At 43.3% G+C, this 14,288-nt stretch overlaps 1 protein-coding gene across 3 annotated transcripts in view; it reads left to right on the forward strand.

Annotated features, from left to right (window-relative positions):
* Nucleotides 1-1,968: 1,968 nt before the first annotated feature.
* SF3B1 (splicing factor 3b subunit 1) overlaps nt 1,969-14,288 on the forward strand; it is a 35,700-nt gene continuing 23,380 nt past the window's right edge. For all 3 annotated transcript variants that reach the window (XR_013538419.1, XR_013538420.1, XM_020795352.3), the window contains exons 1-3: nt 1,969-2,120; nt 12,537-12,703; nt 13,022-13,123. Coding sequence is in view for 1 of the 3 variants with exons in the window: in XM_020795352.3 (XP_020651011.1) it covers nt 2,093-2,120; nt 12,537-12,703; nt 13,022-13,123 (297 nt within the window). In the remaining 2 variants the exon portion in view is untranslated. The remainder of the gene's footprint in view (nt 2,121-12,536; nt 12,704-13,021; nt 13,124-14,288) is intronic.

Raw genomic sequence — 14,288 nt, forward strand, 5'->3', positions numbered from 1 at the left:
GCTTTGCAGTTGCTCACACCTAAGGATCCCACAAGTGCCCAAACTGTATTGGGTATAAATTACTCATCCCAAAATCTTGACATTAATTTAAAAAGAAAACCAAGTTTCTAGCCCATATGGATAGGAAAGCACTGACAGACGTACATTGTTGGGGCTGTGATGCTCAAACTGTTGTAGACAGCCCTTTACAACTAGCAACGAGTCCTGGGTAACCACTGCCATCTCCTTCTGTGGGGTTGTTCCATGATGGAGCACCACATTTTTTAAAGGTCAGTTCCAGCGTTGCACTGGGATTAGGGTCCCTGGAGCATAGCTTCATTAGTTTCCTAGGAGATCTACTGACGTATACAGGCTTTGGAGTGGGTGAACCATTACTGGTTTCCAGCCTTTCAGGGGCAAGTGTAATTTTCATCACTCTTGGAAATTTAACATTTGGGGGGTTCGTCTGCCATTTGGAGATTGCTCAAGACTAACATCCCTGATCATGCAATGATGGAATAAAGCCAGTTGGAGTGGACGCCATCATTCTCAAAGTCCCTTCCCACTGAGAATCAACTGAACTTTCCTTGCACCCATCATACTCGTTCTGCATCCCGGCATCCACACAACACAGAGGTCAATAGAATCAAAGCAGGTCAAAACTCTTGCTTTCTGGACGCTTTTGTTCTGCTTTGCTCTGGTTTTCTCAGCATGGGATCTGCTCATGTGGGCCCATGTGGGTTCCATGCACTTGGTAGGTGGGCGTCATTAGATGAAGTTTCCTTATGGCATTGGTGGCATTCTCCTGAAACATATTCACACTGTCTATATCCCTTGGATAGGTAAAACGAGGGAGGAGTAACATTTGTGGGAAAGGGCCGAGAAGAGAGGTAAGGGGGGGCACTTTAACAGACAAAGTGGCTCAGATGGGTTCCTTGTCTCATTTGAGATTCAGGTAGAAAGAAGAGGAACAACAACAACAACAACAAAATGGTGGCTCCAACTGACTTCTAGTAGGATGTGGAAATCAAATTTGTGAAAACATTGTCCCCAGTGTCCTTGGACATACTGTAGTTCCTAAATCAGCCCCTCTATCCATCTTCCAGATTACCCAAGGCTGTAGCCCATCTGCTTAACTCTAAAGTTAACCTTGAACTCTGACCCTGGCCCTAACTCCAACCCTAATCCAAACCTTGACCCCAAATCCAAGCTCAACCCACAGTTATTTTGGAAGCACAACCCTATGTCTGGATGCCAAAAGACAAAACATTACAACGTCACACCTAAGGGAACTATGCATTTCTTAGAACAATTCTTGCAATTATTCAAGATTTCAACATGTGATAGCTGCTGGGTTGTTACAGGAAGTTTTTCAAGAGGAAACCTCAGGTGGGGTTCTCTTTACAGCCAATCCATTTGTCCTGTTGTGCTCAGCTCAGTTTTGGAGTAATATAATTGCAGCACTCATTTTGCACAAATTGCACCCACTCCTTGGGGGGGGGGGGAAGTGTTTGTCTTCTTCTTGCATTGACGGCGAGAACTACATGGAGGGCTGCTCTTCTGGCCACTCAGATATGGCTTTTGCCTGATATGCTTGCACAGACTTAACTCGGGGACCTCTTCCAAAACCAGAACGCCCAAGGCTCCGATGAAGCACCTCACAAATGGCAGCACTCTTGGTTAAAATTCGTCGTCTGAGAAGAAAGCGTTGTCTTTGCTGCTTCCAACCTTCCCGCCTTATGCTATTAATCCTATTTGGCTGTTATCTAGTAGTGCATCCTTTATTGGAAATAAAACCGTGGGGTTTACTTCCGAGTAAGCACGTCGACGACTCCGCCAGGTGGAACAGAGACCAGCGTCACCAAGAAACAAGGGGGCATACAAGGGGCGGGGCCGCGACTCCACTCTTCTTTCTCTGCCACTGTGGCGGCACCTACGGCCGCCTCCCCCGCCCGCGCTTTCCCTTTGGCGCTTGCGCAGAAGGCCTCGTCTCGATTCTCCGCCCCGCCCCCCCCCGCGCTCCTCGAGAGCGGAAGTTGACGTCGAGAGCAGGAGCGCGGCGGCTCGCTTCCATCTCGCTCGCGCCGCAGCGGCTTAGCTCGAGCTCCACAAAATGGCGAAGATCGCCAAGACTCACGAAGGTAAGGGAAGGAAGGGGCCTTTAAGCCCAGCTTCGCGTCTAGGATTCACAGCTAGTTTTGTCTTCGCGGCGTCCGCCTCCGTGTCGTCGTCGCCGGGAAAAGCGGAAAGGATGGAAAGGCTAGCCTGGAGGCGAGCGAGCGGGCGGGCGGGCTGCGCCTCAGGCGGGCCTAGGCCTGCGCGTAATGGCGTCGTAATGGGGATCTTCCCCTCCCTCGCTCCCGCGTCGCTCCGTTCTCGGCTCCCTTTCTCCCTCATGTTGTGCGGCCTCGTGGCCCGAGAAGATCCCGCGAGGGGGGGGGGAAGGACGTGAGATGCCACCGGTGAGAAGAGGCGGACGTGAGCCTTTCCCCCCCGGATCCTTAGGGATGCTTCCCTCTCGGGATTCCCCGGCCATAAACACAAAACCGAAGCAGGAAAGGGCATAAAAAGATTTGGGTCGTGGAGCAGAGAGCCTGTGTGTTTTGTGCGTACACACGCAGGCGGCGCGGATGTCTCTGTTAACGTTTGACCTCCTTTGGCGGCAGCCATTGTGTGGCCCTGGGAGGGAAAGCGGGGAAGGAGCTCGTTCCTCCTGGTCAAGAAAAAAAATAGGGCCTGAGCACGTCAGCGGCAGGCCTTTCAGAGAAATAGGCCCGAGATTGTCGAACCGGGGGACAGATAGGCTGAGGAGGTTGTTCTTTGAGCTGCTTTCCGGCCAGCTTTGTTTAGGTGTTGGTTTTTGTTCCCACAATATGCTTGAGGAAATGCTCCGTCCGCTTCCTTCTGGGAAGGGAGGTGGGTGTTGCTACTCCAAACAGGCGTGCTTTCATTTGGATGTAATGGACTAGTGCCTGTAGAGAAAGGCATCTTCCTGATTAAACTCCTTTGTTTTCATTAGACCTCCGCAAGTAGTTTTCTAGATTAAACAGGGTTTCATACTTGTGTTTTCAATAATTGACTGCAAAAACGAGTGGACGTGGACTGCAGTTGCTGTAACAGAACATGCTTATTTGCCTATTTTAAACAATAAATTGTAAAAAAAATGCTTTTAAAGACAAGCAAAACATTGAGGTTCTTGTTTTCAGGCACATATGGTAGTTGCTACATAGCCATCCACACAAGTCTGTGGAGCAGCACCGGACATTATCAGCTATTTTCTTTCCACAAAAGGAGAGCTGTGAAGTTTTTCGGTGCTTCCCACCACCTCATATTTTCCACCATAGGCATATTTGTAATTTCCTTTCTTGGCTCTAGGCTTTAATGCAGAGGCCTTTTCTCTGAGCAGATGGCTTTGTAAGATTAGCATTTCATCCCAAATCTACTTGCTGAAAATTATGCCAGGTTAACTTCAGTGGAAATTCTTAGGAGTGAAGCTGTCCCTTGGGGCTTTTTGATTTCTTATGTTTCTCAACTATGTGGTCATTGCAAGTCATTCACTGCCAATTCTAGCATAATTAAACTATTATTATATATTTGCAATAAGGTGTATGATAATGTGTCTATTGTGCAATAAGTCTAATGAAAATTAGGTAGATTGTTAGTAAATGCAGACATTGGAATTGTACTAGAGCGGATTTTTGTTTCCTCCTGAGCGTTGTTCAACATTAAGAGTTCTTAGTAATGTGGGGTGGGCCCAGTTCTATTGTGTTATTAGTTACAATGCAGACTGCTCTATTTAAGAAATTTACTTTTTAAAGGAAAATTGTGGGTCTAGACAATGTTAATTAACCTTAGAACTAGGACAACATGTAGCATAATACGTATATTCTAATAAATTGGGGGGGGTGTTCTATGACATGTTATATATTTTTTCTGCAACCTATGTTTCAGTTTATTGCTGGGCTTGAACATGTGTATGAGTAATCTTGCAAGAAAGGCCAGATTACTCATAAACATGTTTGAACTTGCTTATGGGTTAAAATACAGGTTGTAGAGAAAATTAAAATGTCATAAAAATCCCCCTACTGATAAATATTCATTACTTTTAGCAGTCTGTTTAATTTTAAAATGGGATTCAATGCATGCACTCTAAAATATGTACTGTATATTAAAATTTTGAATACTTTAGAACAGCCATTCTCAGCCTGTTTTTGGCCACAGCCATAAACACAATATAAAAGAAATATAGGCGAAATCAGGTAAATTGCATAATGAACCTTATAAGGTGGTGTGTGAAGAATTGTTTCCAGACTGTGGACCCCTTCAAATGTGCCAGCCAGCCTCTCTCTCCCCTACCTCCTTGAGAATGGCCGCTATAGAACACTTTGTGTTTAAGGATGACCTAATTGTGGCACCAGAGCTTTCAGAATGTTCAACTTATAGAAGGTAAATCGATCTACTTCTGATTTGTGATAGAAAGTTCAACCTTTGAAGTGTAATACCTTAGCAAAATCACACCTTGACCTTGCATTCTTCAGTGATAGCAAGCTATGGTATACTGTGCAGTTGCCCATGTGTGAATCTTCTTTCTGTGGGAAAGAACTACAAGAGTATATAAAGAGATTTGATGAGACCCAAATGCCAGTAAGAGTTGGAAAAGTTGATGGAACTAGATGAACAGAAATGTGAGCAGCAAAGATATTGTAGTGATAGGAGTTTGTAAGTATTATATATGGTTGGATATTTTGGCAAGAGTAAAGGGAATTAGGCTGCATGTGATACAGCTGCACAAGAACTACAAGTAAATGGGCTAATGGAGTTTTTCAAATCTTGATAAGAAGTTTGGCATCTATAGTCTACATTAGATTTTTAAAGGCTATGTTTTTAATCAGCCTGTTGACCTTTATATGTTGACCTTTAATAATCACAAGTAAAGTAGCAACAATAGTAGGATTATTAAAACAGCAGGTAGCCATATGAGCAAAAACACAATGAAGGGCTGTTCAGACTTTTGATGGAGAGCCATGATCTTACATATTTCCTAAAATGCCTGTAGTAGTGTTGTGGCTTGGCTAGTCTTCTGTTAGCAGAGCATTTGTTCCACAAAGCAGGTGCAACACCTAAAAGGTTTTAAACATTGTTCTTGTTCACCTAGCTTTTTGAGAACATGTAATCTGAAGTATGGCACAAGCAATGCTCTAAACTACGCTGGTGCATGCTGCTCCATCAGACGCGCACAGCTGTGCAAATATATCTGACTGTTTGCAGCTGGAACTCTGTACGCAGAGGGCGGAGCCTCCACACAGAATTCCAGAGAATTAGAGGGAATCTTGGCTACAAGGTAAATGATCATACTACATAAGAAAGAAAGAGGTCCTGAAGATACCCAGTTCTTAAGCTGCTTAGTGCTTTAAAGGCTAAGACAATTATTTTGAATTGAGCCCAGAAGCAAAGTGGTAGCTAGTACATTGCAGCTGATAGGTGTAATGTGATTCAAATGCCTTGTTCCCACTAATGTATCTAACTGCTGCCTGTTTGGTGTTTTTAAAAAACTGAATACAGTGCCTTTGGAGGTTATTTTATATCTCCATGTGTGTGGGGAGCGTGGCAGGTTTGCCAGGTCCATACTCTATGGTAGCGGTCCCCAACATTTTTGGGACCGTGGATTGGTTGGGAGGTGCAGGCTTCATGTGCAGAAGGCATGTCACATGAGCACTACATGCCCCTCTGCAAGTGTGACACGCCCACCATGCGTACAGGAGGGGTGGAGGTCTGTGTTTTATATCTCCCAGTTTTATAGCGGCCCAGTTCCAGGAAGCCCATGGACTGCCACTGGGCTGTGGACCGGGGGTTCGAGACCCCTGCTCTATGTGGCTGACAGTTGAAGATACAAAAAAAAAAAAAAAAAAAAAAACAGAGGAAGCAACAGATGGAAGAAGGAATGAACTGAACAATATGTACCTATTTCAGTGATATGTAGGTTGGCTTAGTTGCATTTTGTTTAAAAAATGCTATGTGGATACAGTCTGATTTTCAGTATTATAATGAGGAAATGTGCAGCACATATTTGTACACATTTCATTTATCCATTGTTATAGATGTATTTATATCCCCTGACAGGAGGCAAAATTTGTCACTTCTGAACTATGCTCAGCGAGTCCAGAGGGTTATGTACTCCAGCATTCTGTCCCCACAGTTCCGCTGCCTGTGGGAAGCCCACTAGTAGGAGATGAGTGAAATAATAGTTTCCCAGTATGTTACGTCTGGTTCTGTTCCGTTTGTCAGGTGTACTGCAGATACTGCTCTTTGTGCCAGCTGATAGGGAAGGTCATGATACTGTATGTATACTCTGCTGAAGCAAGTTTCATTCACTCGCCACATTTGTATTTTGACAGAAAAGATAATTTTGATCTCAACTGTTTCAGTAAGTGTCGACTTCTTTCACTGTGTTGTCAACCCAGAGTCTATGTTGACTATGCTATGTTGTCAACATAGAATTTTGACCACATGGAACCTTGAAGTTTCATGCAGTGAAGAGTCTTTTGGGCTTGTGTTTCTCTGACAGTGACTCTTAAAACAGTGCAGTACTCTTGATAGTTTTATAACTGTTTTAAAAAATATGTTATAGATTCTCTTTCATGCAATCCAGAGAACTGTTCTGTGCACAAACAGCTCTCAGATTTAAAGAAATATGCCAAAATATTTTTAATTGTTTGTAAAATAAAATTTTAAGCAACTGATCCACTTATGATTGCAGAGGAGGCTTTCAGAATACCTCTTCATTTCAAAAAGAGTTTACAATCTGATACAGAGGGATCACTTTTAGGAAATGCAAGTCAGAAGCCTGTAGGACTTGGGGACAGAGTATGTGAGGAAACTGAGTGTGGTTTTAAATTAAAATAAAGTTAGATAACTTCCTCTCTTTATGCAGTAGATAAAATAGTTCAGTCAGGAACCTATAGATAGAGAGTACATTGAGCTACAAGTCTCTCAATAAACCACCCTTTATTTGTTAGTTTTCCTGGGCTGGCACTTTCTGCCTCAAATACATTCACTCAGACTCTGGTAATGAGTAAGAATAAAATTGATCCGTTTACTTAGTTTTTATAGATTAAAAAACCAAGCATCATATTGTATAAAATGTTAACTTGTTACGTCACTGAACTTAACTTGTTAACTAGCTTCATTACTGACTAGCTCTAGTTACGTAGCTGACCAAACACTTCACTCTAACTGTCCACTTCCGACAGACTTCATTGCTAACTCTGAGTGAACCCTGACTAGAAAAAGATTGGGGGGGAAATCAGAGATAGAGAGGGAACTATTGACTGCTATTGGAGCCTTGTGGCTCAGTGCAGTACTGTAGCCAGAATTCTGCTCACAACCTGGGTTCAATCCCAGGTAGCCGACTTGAGATTCACTCAGCATTCCATCCTTCTGAGGTTGATAAATTGAGTACCCAGCTTGGGGGTGGCAATAGATTACCTGCATAATTAAATTGTAAACTGCCTAGAGAGTACTTCATGTGCTGTAGGGCAGTATATAAGTAGCACATTTGCTTTTTGCTGTACTAAATTGACTGACATCGACCCCAAACCAGAAAAGTTCCCCTCAGCCGAAACCTCTTAAAAGGTATCACGTGTAGGTTACAATATATCCAGCAATAGGCAGGCAAAATTGCTTCTCTAATACAGTGGACCCTCGACTTACAGACGGCTCAACTTACAGACTTTTCGAGTTACAGACTTCTCTGGCCACAAAATTTAGGTTCGACTTGCAGCTGGAGAATCGGCTTACAGACCAGAAAAAAAACCAAAATGGAACAAAAATGGAACAAAAACAGCCGGTTACGGGATTAATCGGTTTTCAATGCATTGTAGGTCAATGGAGACTCGACCTACAGACTTTTCGACCTGCAGCCACCATTCCAATACGGATTAATTCCGTAAGTAGAGGGTCCACTGTACTTTGCATTTCAGTGACTGAGAATATTGTTACATGTGGGATAACAAAAACCATTATTATTGCTAGAATTTCTGCAGTACTGTTTTCCATCAAATTGCTGAAGATGTTGACAATCATACTAATCAATCTTATGATTTACACAAAAGCAACATGGACTGAGTATGTGAAAGTCTCTGTGTGATGTATAGAGATTGTAGGCCCTCTAGATGTTTCTGGGACTGCGTCTGCCATAGTCCCTCATTGCTGATGAGAGTAATATCCAACAACATTTTAATGAAGTTTGGTGGTACTTTTGTGTATGAGAAAGAGCAAAAGAGATAAAATGGAAGGGTCCATTTCAGAAGACCATTTAAGAATCCAGTTCTCAGCTTTTTGGGGAGGGGTCATGGCCATAAACACAGCATGAAAGAACTATAGGCTGAATCAGGGTTGTATAAGTTGCATAATGAACCTTATAAGGTGGTGTGTGGAGAAATTATTTCCAGTCTATGGCTCCCTTCAAATGTGCTCAGCCCCCCAAGGGGGCATATGGCCTCCACTGAGAATGACTGGTTTAAGGAATGTCATCTGAAAGGAGACTAGATTGCCCCCTTCTTTTCTTAAGAAGGAAGTAGGAGAGAAACTCCTCTCTGCTGGTAGTGCTTTGAAGAGTTCCAGTCTTGGAATTTGCTGGCTTCCACATGCTCTGTATATCTACAAGAGTCTCCTGTTATTTCCAGGAAAAGACAAAAATCCACAAACAAAGCCATGTGGTCATTACACAGTACAAAAGCAGGCAATACCTTTATTAGAGCACTAAAACAAAACTGCTAGCTTTGTCTGCTGATATATTGTGGATAGTCCAGAAAGAAATATTAAAATCCCTAAAGTTGTGGCAGATGTCCATGCCAGGTCTGGATTCCTAAAAGTGTGTTGCAAAGTGCAAACACAGATCAAGGGTGTGGGCTTCAGATTTTGCCTCTGGTGGCTGTTGGTTGGATTCTGTCTCCCAACTTGTCAAACAAAAGGCTGAGTTGGTAGAAGCTGCAGCGCAAGGCAAGGGGAGGGAATCTGTAAGCCTTGAGACTCTTTTGGCTTTTTCTGTGTAGTAGTGCCAGTGAACTGACTGGCATTGATTTGTAACAATGTGTACATAAACACAAATATTTAATTTATGCTGTATTTGACTGTATACTTTGATGCATACAGTTAAATACAGTGGTGCCTCGCTTAACGGGTGCTCCGTTTAGCGACGAAACCGCATAGCGATCAACTTTTTGCGATCGCATTGTGATGTTTCCTATGTGGTTTTATCGCTTTGCGATTATCGGTTCCCTGTTTCACTTTACCGATCATCGCAAAGCGATGCTTTTAAAATAGCTGATCAGCAGTTCCAAAATGGCCACCGGTTTAAAAAAATGGCCGCCCGCTGTGTTTTTGTGCCGATTCCTCACATAAGAGGCAGTGAAAATGGCTGCCGTATGGAGGATCTTCGCTTTAAGGTGAGTTTTAAGCCCATAGGAACGCATTAAAGAGGTTTTAATGCGTTTCTGTGGGCTTTTAAAAATCGCATAGCAATGAAAACGCTTAGCAGCGATTTTTGCTGCACGGATTAACATCGCTATGCGAGGCACCACTGTACAGTATTTCACAGGAGTGCCGTTCAATACAGCCTCTGATTTTTACATATTTGTAAGTGCTTATTTTTCGATCTGCAATTTTAGTCTGGTTTTTTGTTGCAGAGAACTATTATGAGAATTTAAAAATAACTATTGATGGTATTCTGATTTCATTTGCAATCTGTTGAAAAACTGCTATCCTGCTGGTGTGGATTTCAGATTTTGTGGATCATTAGATGGAAGGGAATGCATGTGAATTACAAAAAAATGCCGAGTTTTAAGACTGGAATGAGGAATTACTGCTGTGGTTTCATTATTATAGCCCACTATCCTCTTTTGGAGTTCTGCGTGCACAACAGGGTGGATGTCAACAGCAGTGGCAGATTGCCCCTAATTAACAGATTCATTTTTTAAAAATTTCAGGTTTCAGTCAATTCATGTGCAAAGAGACAAAACCACTGCCACACCCTCCCCCCAACTTTAAAACATTAATTAGCAGCAAATCTGCAAATGATGATGTCCCTACTGTGCAAACAGGTCTCTGCAAGATGGTACAGTGGTACCTCACTTGACGAGGATAATCGTTCCAGCGAAATCGCTGTAGAGCGAAATCTCGTCAAGTGAAATAAAAAAGCCCATTGAAACACATTGAAAAACGCTCAGTGCGTTCCAATGGGCTAAATACCTCAGCGTCCAGTGAAGATTCTCCATAGGGGGGGGGCATTTTTTGGTGCTTGTAAGGTGAGCAATCCGTCCTAAACACAGCAAGGAGCCATTTTGCACAGTGGGCAGCCATTTTGTGAACCGTCGATCAGCTGTTTCAAAACCATCGTTAAGCAAAAAATCAGTTCCTGAAGCAAGGAACCGATCATCATAAAGTGGAAAACCCCATAGGAATAATCATTTTGCGATCACAATAGTGATTGCAAAAAACTCATCGTAAAGCGGATTAGTTGTCAAGCGGGGCACCACTGTACTAGCCGTTATATTGTTTTTTATAGTTCTGTTTTATGCTGTGGGATGTGAAGCAATTCAGGTTTATTATGTGAAACACATACCATCCTATACCTTTTCTGGTTTGTATTTTGAAGAGAATTATATATGAAATCTGAGATTGGGGGGAGAGAGACACCACACCAGTAGATGTAATGCTTTAAGTGCTAAGAAAGGAGGTATCTGCTTCGACATGAGCGGCTTTGTCTCTTTGCACCTGAAGCTTGAAGATTTCATGTGGTAGTTTTAGTCCCATTAACACTATGGCTGGGATTGTATTTGAGGTTATCTCCATGCATCTGAGAACACATTTTTTTAACTGTGCATAACAGTTCTGCAGCTGAGATTTGTTGCACCATCCTCCCATTAATCTAAGCAAACCTTTTGTGCAGAAAAAAACTTAAAATACAGTGGTGCCTCGCTTGACGAGGATAATCGTTCCAGCGAAATCGCTGTAGAGTGAAATCCTCGCCAAGCAAAATAAAAAAGCCCATTGAAACACATTGAAAACCGCTCAATGCGTTCCAGTGGGCTAACTACCTCAGCGTCCAGCGAAGATCCTCCATAGGGTGGCCATTTTCCGATGCCTGTGCAGCGAAAAATCCATACTAAAGCACAGCGGGGGGTCATTTTACACAGCAGGCGGCCATTTTGAAACCCGACGATCAGCTGTTTTGATCGTTGTGATGCGAAGAATCGGTTCCTGAAGCAGGGAACCGATCCGGGAAGCAAATTTTGCCCATTAAAACATCGCAAAAGCAATCGCAAAAACCTCATCGTCAAGCGGATTCGTCATTGAATGAGGTAATCGTTAAGCGAGGCACCACTGTATACCAAGTGTTACTGGTTAGTAGCTCCCTGCATACACTGTGTATGTAAGATACTAGCCCGTTTTTTGCTTGAATAGGCCTTGAAAGATGAAAGTTGCAGAAATTTCCACATACAGTGGTGCCTCGCTTAACGAGTGCCCCGTTTAATGATGAATCTGCATAGCGATTGAGTATTTGCGATTGCAAAAGCTATCGCATTGCGATGTTTTAAATGGGGGAAATTGCTTTGCGATGATCGTGAGGAAGCGCTTCCCCACGATCATCCCAAAGGCCCCGCCGAAAGAGAGCCCCAAAGCACAGCTGATGGGCGGGGGGTTTGCAGAGATCACGGGGAAGCCAGCTTCGCAAACCCCCCACCGACTTCAGTGCTCTCTCTCTCTCTTCCCCCCTCACAACTCCATCCTGGGCGGGGAGACTGAGGCACCGTGCCGCCACCCTGGCTGTGGCGGCGTGGTGCCTCAGTCTCCCTGCCCAGGCTGGACCTGCAAGGAGAGAGAGAGAGAGAGAGAGAGAGAGAGAGAGAGAGAGAGAGAGAGAGAGAGCGGGGTTTGCGAAGCTGCTTTCCCCGCGATCTTTGCAAACACCCACCCATCAGCTGTGCTCCAGGCTGGAGTTGTGGGGGGGGGGAGAGAGAGAGAGCCGAAGTCTCTCAGAACCAGCCCGAAGCACAGCTGATGGGCAGGGGTTTTGAAAAGATCGCGGGGAAGCCAGCTTCGCAAACCCCCACCGACTTCGTCTCTCTCTCCCCCCCCCGCAACTCCAGCCTGGGCAAGGAGACCCTGGCCTCAGTCTCCCTGCCCAGGCTGGACCTGGAAGGGGTGGAGAGAGAGAGCTGCACAGCTGATCGGGGGTTCCAAAATGGCCGCCCGCTGTGTTGCTTCGCTTTAGAGGCACCAAAAATGGTGGTCGGATGGAGGATTTTCGCTTAAAGATGAGTTTTCCCCCATAGGAACGCATTAAACGTGTTTTAATGAATTCCTATGGGGTTTTTTGCCCCGCATAGCGACGAATCCGTATAGCGATGATTTTTTTGGAACGGATTATCTTCGCTATGCAGGGCACCACTGTACTATTTTTATTTGTGGTTTATAAGACTGGTTTTGTTGAAGTGTATTAAAATATTTAATTTTCTTGCAGTTGAAGTGTATTAAAATATCTAATTTTCTTGCAGATATTGAAGCGCAGATTAGAGAAATCCAAGGCAAAAAAGCTGCCCTTGATGAAGCTCAGGGTGTGGGCCTTGATTCTACAGGATACTATGATCAGGAGATCTATGGAGGAAGTGACAGCAGATTTGCAGGATATGTAACTTCAATTGCAGCAACTGAACTAGAAGATGTAAGTATAGCACATTTCAGTTAAATCACTCCCAGGAATAAATATTTTCATCATTGCAATGGCTGAAATGCGGTAGTAACTTGCAATTGGAGTAGGTCCATTGAATAATTAGAACTTATAGAGGAGTTCTCTCACCAAATCCCCGCTACTACAGTAGACGTACTGCTGGATTTTAGCCAGTAATTCTAGAACTTTGCACAGAGATAGCTTAGGCCACAGTCTCCACTGAAAATTTTGTAAAGAATTCTTGAAATCTTGCTATATTGAATTGAATTATAAAAGTGGATGGTTAATGTTTGTTTTATCTTAATTGTGTAGGATGATGATGACTACTCATCTACAAGCTTGCTTGGCCAGAAGAAGCCTGGATACCATGCACCAGTGGCACTGCTCAACGACATACCACAGTCAACAGAACAGGTAAGCTTTTCAGTAAATAATGCAAAATAATGATTTTAGAAGAATTCTACTTCCATTTGGGGGGGGGCAGTTGAGAACATAGTGTTTCTCTATGGTTGTGTTAGAATATGGGAAATAGAATAGTTGGAAAGCAAGTTAGTAAATTTGCATATAATTGTTCATGATTATTAGCTGTTGCTGAAAATTTATAACAGATTTTGTATAATAATTTGATTTCATTTTGTGATAGTCACTGCCTCTAAAGGTTCATTCTGTTAAATACTGCTTGCTTGGTGAAATTCAGATCATCTCTGTATAGCAAGGGTTGGCTGCATAGCACCAAGTGGGTGGGTATGCTTCTTTCCCCTTTAAAACAAGATGCAACAGTGCAGAGCCATTTCCCCCTTTTAAAGCAAGGCAGGGACGTGGTGGCGCTGTGGGCTAAACCGCAGAAGCCTGTGCTGCAGGGTCAGAAGATCCGGCAGTCGTAAGATCGAATCCACGCAACGGAATGAGCACCCGTCGCTTGTCCCAGCTCCCGCCAACCTAGCGGTTCGAAAGCATGCAAATGCGAGTAGATAAATAGGGACCACCTCGGTGGGAAGGTAAACAGCGTTCTGTGTCTAAATCACACTGGCCATGTGACCACGGAAAAATTGTCTTCGGACAAAAAACGCTGGCTCTATGGCTTGAAGAGCGGGATGAGCGCTGCCCCCTAGAGTCGGACACGACTGGACAAAAATTGTCAAGGGGAACCTTTACCTTTTTATGGACTTTTCACTTGCTTGTTTGTACAATTAAGTGGCATATTTTTATTACAGCTGCACCACCAAACAATGGGTGTATTATGGCTATTTTTGCTGTATAGTGAAGGAAGTTTCTGTATTAAAATTTGCCAGTATGCATTTTGGAAGAGAGCTTTTGAAAGTAATAATGTTTTGTCTGATTTTAATGTAAAAATTAGATTCACTTTAGTGGAAACTAGGTTCTGAAAATTGTGGTATGGTATGGATTTGGAACACCCTGTGTATGAACTTGAAATTGACTGATTTTCCCCTTCACCAGCCATTTCTTAAAGTAGATAAATTCAAAAACCTTCAAGTTGTATCAAATATTTAGGAGACTTTTTGCTAGAGTTCTTGACAGAGCGACAGTTAATTGTCATAAAATAATATTTTGAGATATT

The sequence above is a fragment of the Pogona vitticeps genome, chromosome 1 (assembly GCF_051106095.1).
Source record: "Pogona vitticeps strain Pit_001003342236 chromosome 1, PviZW2.1, whole genome shotgun sequence".
Lineage (NCBI taxonomy): Eukaryota > Metazoa > Chordata > Lepidosauria > Squamata > Agamidae > Pogona > Pogona vitticeps.